The following is a 13,389-nucleotide window of genomic DNA, read 5'->3' as shown; positions in this document are numbered from 1 at the left end:
GTAGTTGCTGTTGATTCAACTCATCGACTAGCATTGAACTTTGAGCGTCGTAACTTTGCAGATGTTATTTATGCTCAAACAGCAACATTAACTAAAGTTAAAAAACTGAAATCATAATCAAGGATACCTTTAATAAAAAGGACATAAAAGTGCCTGAAGTTGAAGAAACACCCAAACAAACAGGGCAATCGATCCACTACTTTAAGTTTTTTCCTGTACGCTCTGTATCACGTTTGTAACTGTAGTCTCATGATTTAATATTGGGTAGCTTGTCTCTTCTCTATATCTTGATATAATGATAAGGAGTCTCTTTCGGGCGGAAATGATGACCTCTCTGCAGGAAGTGGCTTGCCCTCTAAATGTATTTTGCATGCTTTAAGCTGTTAATGTTGAGGACTGTTAATAGTGAAACTCTGAAGAGTTTGACACTGTCCGTAAATCAAATGCAACAAATTGTGTGAGGATGGTTCCCCCTTTCCTCCCTTAAGCATGGTCACATAATAAGGATCTAGAAACCATTCGGCCACACCACACACCAGGGCACTTTCACAACGCTTCCTCTGCATTTCCCAGGGAAAAGGGGACAACGAACAGACCTCTGTCTCCTTGAACACTTTAAATAGACACTATAGATCATGAAACACACTTTGAGTCACAGTTTAAGGGTTTCAACACACTCTGATATTTTTAGGTGTTACCATTGTTAATACATAAACAATGAAGGGAATTCACAACACTCTTAGGAGTTTGAGTTTTTCCACTGCTTATACAATGTATTCATTACAAGTATGGTATATATCTCTGAACAGTCCACTTCCTACATTTCCCGTTCAGAATTTAGTATAAAGTGCTACTAATGTGCAAATGTAGTTCTATTGAGGAAATGGCTCATAATTCATGGGTTTTCTTTACTGTGGCCCGAAGTCCCGCCCTATTAAACTGAGCTGTCAGTCACCGTTTGTCATGCACGAACCAACTGGGATTCCCAATCTGATCCTAAACCGGTTGAACAAGTTCTGTTTTTCTTAAAAGCTTTCTTTTATCAGCACGTCCCAGCCCCTCTCAGTTCTGCAGTACTGCTTACAAAGAAAGTGAATGGCTAAGAGGAACAAGTGACTTGCATGATGCGTACTGGTTTAAAATAGACTTTCTTACAAAGAAGGATGAAAAAAACATTAGGTTACATTATGTTACACTAAAGGAAGTAGAACAAGCAATCAGATTGAAACTAGTGTATGGTCATACGTTGAAGTTGTGACCATTAATATTTGATGTGTATTATTCAAATAAATAGATTATATGATTATTGGATCTCATGTGTCATAGAAAATTATAAATAAAACATGAACTTGAAATGATTAGATTAGCTTCCTTGATACCCTGCTGTTCAAAAGTTTGAGGTCAGTAAGTGTAATACATCCCGAATTCTGTAAATGTTGGGACGTTTTTTAAATTTGAATAAAATGAAAACTAAAAGACTTTCAAATCACATGAGCCAATATTTTATTCACAATAGAACATATATAACATAACAAATTTTACACAAATATTTTATGCACAAAATTAGCTCATTTCCAATTTGATGCCTGCTACAGGTCTCAAAATAGTTTACGGGGGCATGTTTACTGTGGTGTAGCATCTCCTCTTCTTCTCAAAGGAGTTTGAATACGTCTGGGCATCGAGGTTATGAGTTTCTGGAGTTTGGTGTTGGAATTTGGTCCCATTCTGGCCTGATACAGGTTTCCAGCTGCTGAAGAGTTCGTGGTCATCTTTGTCCCACAGGACACAACGGTGCTTCTGGACCATGTTCACATATGGCTTCCTTTAGCTTCCTCTAGCTTTAGTTGGCATCTGCAGATGGCACGGCGGATTGTGTTTACCTACAGTGGTTTCTGGAAGTATTCCTGTGCCCATTTAGTAATGTCATTGACACAGTCATGCTGATGAGTCAGGTCTTCGGCCTTGTCCCTTACACACAGAGATTTCTCCAGTTTCTCTGAATCTTTTGATGATGTTATGCACTGTAGATGATGACATTTGCAATGCCTTTGCAATTTGGCATTGAAGAACATGCCATTTTTAGAGTATTCCACAGAGTATTACACATTCTTTCACAGATTGGAGAGCCTCTTCCCATCTTTACTTCTGAGAGAATCAGCCTCTCTAAGACATCCCTTTTATAGCTAATCATGTTAGAGATCTGATATCAATTAACTTAATTAGTTGCTAGATGTTCTCCCTGCTGAATCTTCTCAAAATTTCTTTTCAGCCATTTGTTGTCCCCGTGCCAACTTTTTTGAGACCTGTGGCAGGCATCAAATTTGAAATGAGCTCATTTAGTGGATAAAAGTGTAAAACTTCTCAGTTTAAACATTTGTAATGTTATTTATGTTCTATTCTGAAAAAAAAAAAAACAGGGGCTCATGTGATCTGTCGTTTAGTTTTCATTTTACTTAAATGTAAAAAATGTCCCAACATTTCTGGAATTCGGGTTGTGCTTTTATTCAGCAAGGATGCATTAAACTGATCAAGAGTCACAGTTAAGACATAAAACATTTATTTCAATACATGCTGTTCTTTTGAACCTTCTATTCATCAAATAAGCCTGGAAAAAAAATGTATCACACTTTCTACAAAAAATATTAAAGATTAACATGGTATTTTTACTGATGCTGATTAAACATGATGCAAGCAAAGCAAGGTTAGTTTTCAGGCAATGCACATACTGATATGAAGTCACTTTATTGTATATAAAAGGTCTCCCAACTAATTAAATTTACATTTATTGTAAAAAAAAAAAAAAAAAATGGTAGTGCCATGATACTTTTTTGTACTTTTAAATAAGCGTTGCTTCACACTGGGTTCTATGGCCTCTGCTTTTGGTTTTGTTGAATCAAAAACACCTGTTCCTGTGTTCCACTTCACTAATTCATAGAGACCTTTGTGTATTGCATTCACGTGGTGTACCCCTCTAACAATATGCACATTGTTTGTTTGATAGTGTTATTATCTATTATGCATCACCACTAGAGACCCAACCTCCTCGATAATTGAGTTTTATGTCTTGATTCGAACAGCTTAGCCCTTGTACAGATAATGGAATTTTATAGCTCTAACCTCTAGAGAGTTCATCTCTAGAAATCCATTACCATTCAATTTAGGCATAATTCATACTTGTTCTGTAACTCTAAATGCTATGAAATTGACAAGGTAGCACCGTTTGTAGCAAAATAAAAAGAGATATGTCTGAAATAGAGCCAGAAAGGAAAGGTGGTGGCATATATGTTATGGAAATTTTGGGCAAGGCAAACATCCTCTTTTTTTTTTTTTTTTTTTTTTTTATTTAGGGTTAGAACGCATCCCCAAACTTATGTCTTAAACCTACTGCTGCAAGTTTGATCTACAGATGACTAATGATGTCTCAAATCATGAGGAGAGATTTGCTTTTATCTTTCTAAATGATCAGCCTGATATGGAAGCTTGTTTCCGTCACTGAATTAAAAAGATAATTGTGACTTTTTACCTCACAATTCTGACTTTTCTTGCAGTTGTGAGTTTACAATCTTGCAATTATGATTTTTTTTCTCAGAATCGCTTGATATAAAGTCACAATTGCATGTTATGAAGAGAAAAATGTCAGAATTGCAAGATATAAATCTCTTTTTATCAGAATTGTACTTTATAACTTGCAATTGTGAGTTTATATCTCAGAAATTTGAGAAAAGAAGTAAGAATTGGTGTGCATCTTGACATATTTTAAGATCTGTCAGTACAAGTTGCTTTCAGTTAAACAACTCAAACATGCATTTTAGTCTGGGACTAGCTTAAGCCTTGTCTGTGAAACCGGGGTATATCACGGTTTTGAGAAAAAAGAAATTCTATTTCTCACAATTGCAAGTTTATATTTTGCAATTTTGATATTATAACTCCCAGTTGCAACTTTATATCACACAGTTCTGAGAAAAAAGTCAGAATTGCGAGAAAAACATCCGAATTCTGACTTTATTCCTCGCAATTGCAAGTTAATATCTCTGAATTCTGACATTATATGATGATTAAAAAAGTCCCATAAACTTGCAATGAAGCAGTTTGTAAGCCTTCTGTAGTAACCAGAATATCCTAGAGAGTTAAAGGTAGACTTGAGTAAAGTATCAACCACATAGAAAACTCCAACAACTCTTTAACAACATTTTAAAACTTTACCAACTGCATATCAATGTGCTAGAAACCATGTGCAACACTTTTGTAGGGACAAACGCCAATTACATTTTTTTTCTTAAAATGTAAAAATCTATAGTGTTGAAAATGTACTGAACAGATGTTTATGAGAAACAAAACTGGGTCACAAAAAAATTGGGTCATCACATCTTGAGAGTACAATTTGTTGCACTTGCACTGAATTTGTACTCTCACTTTCACTGAACTTTGACTTTTGACAGAGTCTGTTTTTGCGTTTGTTTTCAGTTTCATTTAGTAGTTGTGAGAGGTGCTAATGCTCTATATGGCATCTGAGAAGTGCGGTTGACCTTTGTCCGTTTACTTGTCCAGTGTGAAAGGGATAAGGGAAAAACAGCAGTGTCTCAGATTGAGGCCACATTGTTGAGCTCTTAAAGGGATAGTTTACGCATAAAATGAAATTTCTGTCATCAATTACTCACTCTCATGTTGTTCCAAACCCGCAAGACTTTCCTTCATCTTTGAAACACAAAGGAAGATGTCTTATTGAAATCTGAGAGATTTCCGTCCCTCCATTGAAAGTCTATTCACTCAAAACTCTGACAAACATTCATAAAGAGATAAACAAATCCATATGAATCGAGCGGTTGTCTTCTGAAAAGATATGATCCCTTTATAAACGTTTTGAATCATCAGAGTTTTAGGTGAATAGACTTTCAATGATGAGCTAAAGTCTCACAGGTTTGGGGTAAGAAATGAGGGTAAGAAAGTGATGACAGATTTTTCATTTTTGGGTGAACTAACTTTCATGTGTAGAAGCCCTGGGCGTTGGCTTTGTCAGAATACCAGAACGAGTCGGCGTCACGTCAGCATGTCAAGACAGGCTCTGTCAGGCCAGCTGATTAAAAACGTATCATTTGACAGATATAACATCTTTTTCCGGTCTCTCTATTCAGGTGTTTCATGACCTTCTTTGCTCAGTATTTCTCTTCCTACACAATTTTAACAAGGAAGTGGGACACGGAAACTCGTTTAAAAACAAGTTTACAAAAAGATAAAGTTTTGACTCCTGAACAATGGTAATGGTACAGTCCGTGGTGAAAGTATGCACGTATTGAGAATCAATAGAGAGCAACGTGAAAGCCTGTTGGTACATGTTACACATATCAAAGTCCTTCTACACAAAGTTTAGATTTAAAATGTCCAAATCAAAATTTCAAATACGGTTTCTCAAAAACTCCCCTTATCTATATGGGTCAATCAGGTGATGGTCATTTTTTTTTGTCCTAAGACCTTAATAATAATAATAATAATAATAATAAAAAACAAAGATATGACATCCACAATATGCATATAAAGGTATTTTAAAGATTTTGAAATGTCAAAATGTCATTCGGTTTAACAGTCCAAAAGCCAATACAGCCAATTAATTTGTGATTAAAACATCTTAAAATGTAATAAATGTATATATTTTTTATTCTGGCATGATTTTATAACATCATATATTAACATAGTGCAAAATGGCATTAAAATTATGTGTAGAAGTCATTTGTTATGAGAAAGAATGTCCAGAAAAATTAATTTCATTGATTTTATTTGGAGTAACCAATATAAAGGGACCATTTTGGATCAAGTCATGCGCTCAATATCATGTGACAGGATGTGACATCATTCAGACGCATGCAAAGGACCACATGGTCATGAAGCAAAGTAACTAAATTTGAAAAATTCAAGTTTTCTCTTGCTCATACACATGTCCCGAAACATCAGGTCATTCGGTACAACTGCTATAAAACATGGAAAATGTTCTAATATTTTAAAAACTTGTAGTAAATATAAAATGTTTAATTTCATTTTGCTAGCTAGCTAGATATGAGCATTGTTTGAAAATATCGTCATGCGGTATAACCAAAAGTGTCATTCGGTAAAACCGAAATTTTGGTTAAACCGCATGACTTTTTTGGTGACAAATTTTGTCCATCTTGTTAAAAATGACAAAAGCAGTGTTAAAAACCACATAATCTCATTGTTAACACTTAATATAACTTTAAAATTAATTATGTCTCCATTATTTTTATTTTTTTACACTTTTTTTTTTTTTAAAAACCTTAACCCATGTATATATAGGTATTTTTATAAGTATTTTTGAGTGCTTTTATGTTTTTTTTTTTTTTTTTTTTTTTAAAGAGGTTGGCAGCCACTGGCCAAATATGTTTTCATTGTATGTAAAAGAGTGGTTCAGAGAGTCAAAACATTTTATTTAATGTTTCATTCATACAAGTTTGAACTGACATGGCTGAATAAATGATGATAAATTTTTCATTTTTGGGTGAACTCTTACTTTTAACTGGAACAGGAAGAAGTATTTTAGCCTGGATAAAATTCCTCGTACATCAGCATTAACTACATCAACTAACAAGTCAAAATGGAGGCCAAGGCCATCTGAGTTGATGTAGTACACATTTGTTTGTGGTTTCTGTGGGTGATATAAAAATGAGCTCTGTGCTGCCCACTAAAAGAGTTCTTGTAATCTGTCTATGACAACCAACTTTGTGTGTGTAGTTTGAGAAACCAATAATAATGATAATCTAATGTCAAGCTGTTGGCTGTGTTTTCAGGATCAAGTCTCTGTGTTTGAGTCTCTTGATTAAGTTAGGCCACCATTTTTGCCTCAACACGAGTTGTCTGTCAGCATTCATGAACAGTTTTTTTTTTTTAGTCTGAAACATTTATCTGCTTCTTCAAAATAAATTTGCATATCTGATGCATTCTCTTCTCCTCAGGCCTTTGGCAATGCCAAAACAGCATACAACAACAACTCGAGCCGCTTTGGGAAGTTTATTCAAGTGAATTATCTGGAGAGTGGCATTGTGAGAGGGTGAGTAATCTGTGAACTTCTGCCCATCAGAACACCCACAGCTGCTCACATGAGACATTTTCTGAACGTGATGACAATGCATTTTATGTAATGAGGAAATGCTTATTTATTAATGGAAAATAAATGTTGAGCTGTGATGCACTGTTAATTCAGGTTCAGATCCACCATATGACATTTTCTGATCACATTCCCCTTCTCTTTTTTTCTACAAAAATTGACAGAAAGACATGCCAGAATTGATCTAATGCTGTTTGCTCAATGTTTCAGGGCTGTGGTTGAGAAGTATTTACTAGAGAAATGCCGTCTAGTATCCAGAGGAAAAACTGAAAGGTAAAAAAACAGGAAAATCGTCTACTATATGCGTTTTACATTTGAATTGAAAGTGCTGGAGATGTGGAAAATGTTTCACAACAACATGAATTCCATGCCTGTTTGTTATGTAACCTGCAGGAATTACCATGTTTTTTACTATCTTTTGATTGGAGCCTCAGAACAGGAGAAAGATGAGTTCAAGCTCCTGCGGCCTGAAGATTACCACTACCTCAAACAAGTAACTCTCAGAACAGCCATCACAAAGAATCAGTGTTCATTAATAAAGCTGTTTCAGGTTTAATTAGTGTTAACGATGTCTTCGGGTCAACAGTGAGATTTAAATGGAGAGCAAATAGAGACCTCTTCTTGAGCTGGTCAGATTTTTGTCCTGAGAATGATCATTCTTCCAAGACTAAATTTTCTGGGCTGTCCTGTCCATGTTAATTGTAGTTGTTTATTCATACTTAAAGGGTTGGTTCATCCAAAAATGAAACTTCTGTCATTAATTACTCACCCTCATGTCGTTCCATGAGGAACAAAGACTGCTTCAGAACACAAATTAAGATATTTTTGATGAAATCCGAGAGGTTTTTGGCCTCTGATAGACTGCAAAACAACCACTTTCAAGGTCTAGAAAAGTAGTAAAGACGTTGATAAAATAGTCCATGTGACTACAGTGGAGTGGCTCATTATTGGCCGGCTGCTGCTCACGTGACTAGCATCGCCCAATAATCTGGAAGCGCTGCACTGTGTTTACAACGTGAATAGTGTAGGAGACTGACATGGAAGAGAAGAAATTGTTGAATAAAGTCGTTTTTTGCACACAAAAATTATTCTTGTCGCTTCATAACATTAAGATTGAACCACTGTAGTCACATGGTCTATTTTAACAATGTCTTTACTAATTTTCTGTGCCTTGAAAGTGGTAATAATGTTGCAGTCTATTGGAGGCCAAAAAGCTCTCGGATTTCCTCAAAAATATCTTATCTTGTGTTCCGAAGATGAACGAAGGAACGACATGCGGGTGAGTAATTAATGGCAGAGATTCCATTTTTGGATGAACTATCCCTTTAACTGTAAGTCGGCAATTGTTGTATTTGTTTGTTTAGTTTTTTTCCATTAATTGTTCGCTCTTCTATGCGTACCCCACACAGGAAATCCCAATTTTGGAGGATCAAGAGGAGATGAAACATGAATTCAGGAGACTTCAACAGGCCATGGAGATGGTCGGTTTTCTGCCTCCGACCAAAAAGCAGTAAGTGAAAAATGTTTAAGTAAAATTACAAACCCGATTCCAAAAAAGTTGAGACACTGTACAAATTTTGAATAAAAACAGAATGCAATGATGTGGAAGTTTCAAATTTCAATATTTTATTCCGAATACAACATAGATGGCATATCAAATGTTTAAACTGGGGAAATGTATCATTTTAAGGGGAAAATAAGTTGATTTTAAATTTCATGGCATCAACACATCTCAAAAAAGTTGGGACAAGGCCATGTTTACCAATGTGTGGCATCCCCTCTTCTTTTTATAACAGTCTGCAAACGTCTGGGGACTGAGGAGACAAGTTGCTCAAGTTTAGGAATAGGAATGTTGTCCCATTCTTGTCTAATACAGGCTTCTAGTTGCTCAACTGTCTTAGGTCTTCTTTGTCGCATCTTCCTCTTTATGATGCGCCAAATGTTTTCTATGGGTGAAAGATCTGGACTGCAGTCTGGCCATTTCAGTACCCGGATCCTTCTTCTACACAGCCATGATGTTGTAATTGATGCAGTATGTGGTCTGGCATCGTCATGTTGGAAAATGCAAGGTCTTCCCTGAAAGAGATGACGTCTGGATGGGAGCAGATGTTGTTCTAGAACTTGAATATACCTTTCAGCATTGATGGTGCCTTTCCAGATGTGTAAGCTGCCCATGCCACACGCACTCTTGCAACCCCATACCATCAGAGATGCAGGCTTCTGAACTGAGCGCTGATAACAACTCCGGATGACATGGCATCCCAGTTTTCCAAAAAGAACTTCAAATTTTGATTCGTCTGACCACAGAACAGTTTTCCACTTTGCCACAGTCCATTTTAAATGAGCCTCGGCCCAGAGAAAACGTCTGTGCTTCTGGATCATGTTTAGATATGGGTTCTTTTTTCACCTATAGAGATTTAGCCGGCAACGGCGAATGGCACGGTGGATTGTGTTCACCGACAATGTTTTCTGGAAGTATTCCTGAGCCCATGTTGTGATTTCCATTACAGTAGCATTCCTGTATGTGACGCAGTGCCGTCTAAGGGCCCGAAGATCACGGGCATCCAGTATGGTTTTCCGGCCTTGATCCTTACGCACAGAGATTGTTCCAGATTCTCTGAATCTTTGGATGATATTATGCACTGTAGATGATGATAACTTCAAACTCTTTGCAATTTTTCTCTGAGAAACTCCTTTCTGATATCGCTCCACTATTTTTCGCCGCAGCATTGGGGGAATTGGTTATCCTCTGCCCATCTTGACTTCTGAGAGACACTTCCACTCTGAGAGGCTCTTTTTATACCCAATCATGTTGCCAATTGACCTAATAAGTTGCAAATTGGTCCTCCAGCTGTTCCTTATATGTACATTTAACTTTTCTGGCCACTTATTGCTACCTGTCCCAACTTTTTTGGAATGTGTAGCTCTCATGAAATCTAAAATGAGCCAATATTTGGCATGACATTTCAAAATGTCTCACTTTCAACATTTGATATGTTATCTATATTCTATTGTGAATAAAATATAATTTTATGAGATTTGTAAATTATTGCATTATTTTTTATTCACAATTTGTACAGTGTCCCAACTTTTTTGGAATCGGGTTTGTATATTTTTTAAAATAATATCGGTTATGGGAATTCTATCGGCTATTATTATTCTATATTAAATTATTTTGAAAGGTCTTCCCAGCGATTACATTATAATGAATTATTATGCTTAATTACAAACATAATATTTATTAACACATTTGCCTAATATATGATCTTTATTTATCCCTTGTAAAACAATTACATTTACAATTAACTTTACTTCAACAGTTACCTATAAATAGAAGACATCTACTGTAGAAATACAGAAAAATACTTCCATGGAAATAAGATTTATGATGTATAATTAGGTTTGTCCTACAGGGCTAAAGTTACACTGCTGAAAATTTACCATCTGTATGCGTGACTAACAAATGAATAATTCTTCTCTGGTACATGTCAGTGCTTGTCATGAAGGGGAAAATTACATCAAGACTTTCAATGTGCACTGTGCTCTTTTGGACAATGACGTGCAGAGTGCAATAATGTCAGACCTGACACATTTAGATCATTATGAGCTGCTGTCTTCCGAGGAACGGCAACGTTTCAGCGTTAAATGTTTTTAATAATGCATTCAGTTATATTCAAGATGCATTCCCATGTGCCATACGATTTACAATGTATATTGCCTAAAATTACCAAAACATTGTTATATATCATGTAGCTTGGAAATGTTTTATTTGAGGCACCTTCCAAAGAATATATTTCGGATTTAATGTGGTTCAACGGTTAATGGTCTTTTTTAGGATATTCTCTGTGCTCTCTGCCATTCTGTACCTGGGAAATGTGACGTATGAGCCAAAAGATGCGGGCGAGGGTCTTAAAGTTGGGCCGGATCATGTCCTTTCAGCTGTCTCTGACCTTCTCAAGGTACCACTGGCTACTTTAATGTTCAATATAAATTCATCACAGGTGGCTGAACGTCTGTTATTGTGGTAAACCACATAGAAACAGAAATACTTCAAATGCTCAACAGTAAACCTCACCGCCCAAGACTTTGAAAATGTGGTGTAGTGACATTGATTGATTAACTGGGCCACCACCACTGCATGCTCGAATAAACACCGTCATCATTACTAACCTCAACCCAAATTTACAATTACATGTCATATTCAACAGATATTGTAGAATCAAATAAGCATCAATTTAACCAGTTGGATCGTGATTTTTAGAGGACTCTCTTAGAGGATTCACTTTCAAATTTTCCAGTAGGAATCTTTTACACATTTTGCACTTGTTGAGTTGTTATTTGGCTGTCATTTGCAACATGCAGTTACTTATAGTTAGTAGAGTGTCTAAAGTGGTCTAAAGTGTAAGCAAACAAACATTACAGTATTAAAGCCGCATTCGAACATAATGTGACAGGAATCTGTCACCTGATCTGTCACAGAATGTGTTATCCTTTAAATGACAGCCAAATAACAGTTCAGCAAGTGCAAAAATGGAAAAATCCACTAAGCACTCTAAAAATCATGATCCAGCTGGTGTTTATGTGAGCATGCAGTGGTGGTGGCCCAGTTAACCATTAGATGTCACTGCACGGCATTTCCCGAGAATTGTGGGGTGAGGTTTCTATTTCTAAAACTATTTCTGTTTCTGTGTGACTTACCACAATAACAGACCACAATAACAGACAATTATCATTTGTTTTTATATCATTGCTCTTAAATTACAGGTTAAAATGGAGCTGCTCGTGGAAGCACTGACTACAAGGAAAGCAATGACTGCTAATGACAAGCTAATTCTGCCTTACAGCCTCAATGAGGTAATTCATCTCGAATGTGTTGGGTGGTGCACATGATGACATTTACCATTTATGCATTGACTAGTCATGTGTTAAATGTATATCTATTATAACTTAAGCGTGAAGTCAGCTGTTTGAAGAGGTCCCTTGCTGCTCTATCCTCTCCATTTGTCTTTCTTCATTTCTGTTCTCTGAGAATCTGCTGACCTCTTGACTCGTGTCTTTAGGCCATCACTGCCAGAGACTCTATGGCCAAGTCTCTGTACAGTGCCCTGTTCGACTGGATTGTCCTGCGAATCAACCATTCTCTACTCAACAAGAGAGATCTGGAGGAGTCTGTCCCGGTACGGGTCCTACATATTCATTGATATATGTTTATATATAAAATTGTTAATATTTATTTATATATTATATTGTGTTTGCACACACACATACACACATATTTAGACTTGCATTTTGAATATATTGCATAATAATAATAATAATAATATTGAATAATATATATTAAAAAAGCAAAATATGTCAAGTGCATTAAAGAATATATTATATAGAATATATAATAAGAATATATAATATATATATATATATATAATTTATTATTATTATTATTATTACTATTAAATATGTTTTCAAGATCAAAAAACATTTAAATTAATTAATCTTTACATTTATATTGTGATTATTCTATATAATATTATTTATTAATAATGCAATTTACAGAATTAGCTTTGTATGTATATTATTATTATTGTTATTATTATTATTATTATTATTATTATTATTAAATATATTCAAAGTGCAAGCCTAAATATCTTATCTAAATTTATCTAATCATTTAATTCTTTTTTTAATGTTTTTTGTGTGTAGTTATATTTGACTTGACTACATGCATCTAAGTGGCAAACTGAAAGCATCTGCTTTGACGCTTTAAATCTTTTGACACTGTATTTTATTATTAATATCATTGTATTTTTATGTTATTCTGTTCCTCACAGTGCTTATCCATTGGTGTCCTGGACATATTTGGATTTGAGGATTTCAAGACAAACAGCTTTGAACAGTTCTGCATTAATTATGCTAATGAGCAACTACAGTATTACTGCAATCAGCGAATATTTACGCTCGAACAAGTGAGTTATGACATCTGAGTTGTGTTTTTGATGTCTCCTTATGTCATGGTGGATGGGAATGTCTATAGCTTTACGTACATCTCCTCATGTTTGCATTGTGTTTTAGGAGGAGTACATGGCAGAGGGAATCACATGGCACACTGTTGACTACCCTGATAACATTGGCTGCATCAGTCTCTTCAGCAAGAAGCCCACAGGGCTGTTTTATCTGCTTGACGAGGAGAGCAAGTGAGTTCAATCCCATAAAGCAGTGTTTCTCAACTCTAGTCCTGAGGACCCACCTATCAGCTTCTTAAACACCCCCTGTGGAGAAAA

General features: G+C 35.6%; 1 protein-coding gene across 6 annotated transcripts in view; it reads left to right on the top strand.

Annotated features, from left to right (window-relative positions):
* The window catches only part of myo9b (myosin IXb), a 43,787-nt gene that overhangs the window by 4,139 nt on the left and 26,259 nt on the right, over window positions 1-13,389 (top strand). For all 6 annotated transcript variants that reach the window (XR_010892042.1, XM_067364190.1, XM_067364187.1 and 3 more), the window contains exons 3-11: window positions 6,960-7,054; window positions 7,322-7,384; window positions 7,505-7,604; window positions 8,521-8,621; window positions 10,947-11,070; window positions 11,876-11,965; window positions 12,172-12,288; window positions 12,940-13,074; window positions 13,181-13,302. Coding sequence is in view for 5 of the 6 variants with exons in the window: in XM_067364190.1 (XP_067220291.1) it covers window positions 6,960-7,054; window positions 7,322-7,384; window positions 7,505-7,604; window positions 8,521-8,621; window positions 10,947-11,070; window positions 11,876-11,965; window positions 12,172-12,288; window positions 12,940-13,074; window positions 13,181-13,302 (947 nt within the window). In the remaining variant the exon portion in view is untranslated. The remainder of the gene's footprint in view (window positions 1-6,959; window positions 7,055-7,321; window positions 7,385-7,504; window positions 7,605-8,520; window positions 8,622-10,946; window positions 11,071-11,875; window positions 11,966-12,171; window positions 12,289-12,939; window positions 13,075-13,180; window positions 13,303-13,389) is intronic.

This window comes from Chanodichthys erythropterus, chromosome 16, assembly GCF_024489055.1.
Source record: "Chanodichthys erythropterus isolate Z2021 chromosome 16, ASM2448905v1, whole genome shotgun sequence".
NCBI classification, from domain to species: Eukaryota; Metazoa; Chordata; class Actinopteri; order Cypriniformes; family Xenocyprididae; genus Chanodichthys; species Chanodichthys erythropterus.
Note: the sequence above shows the minus strand (reverse complement) of the source record. Positions and strands in the feature narration are given on the sequence as shown.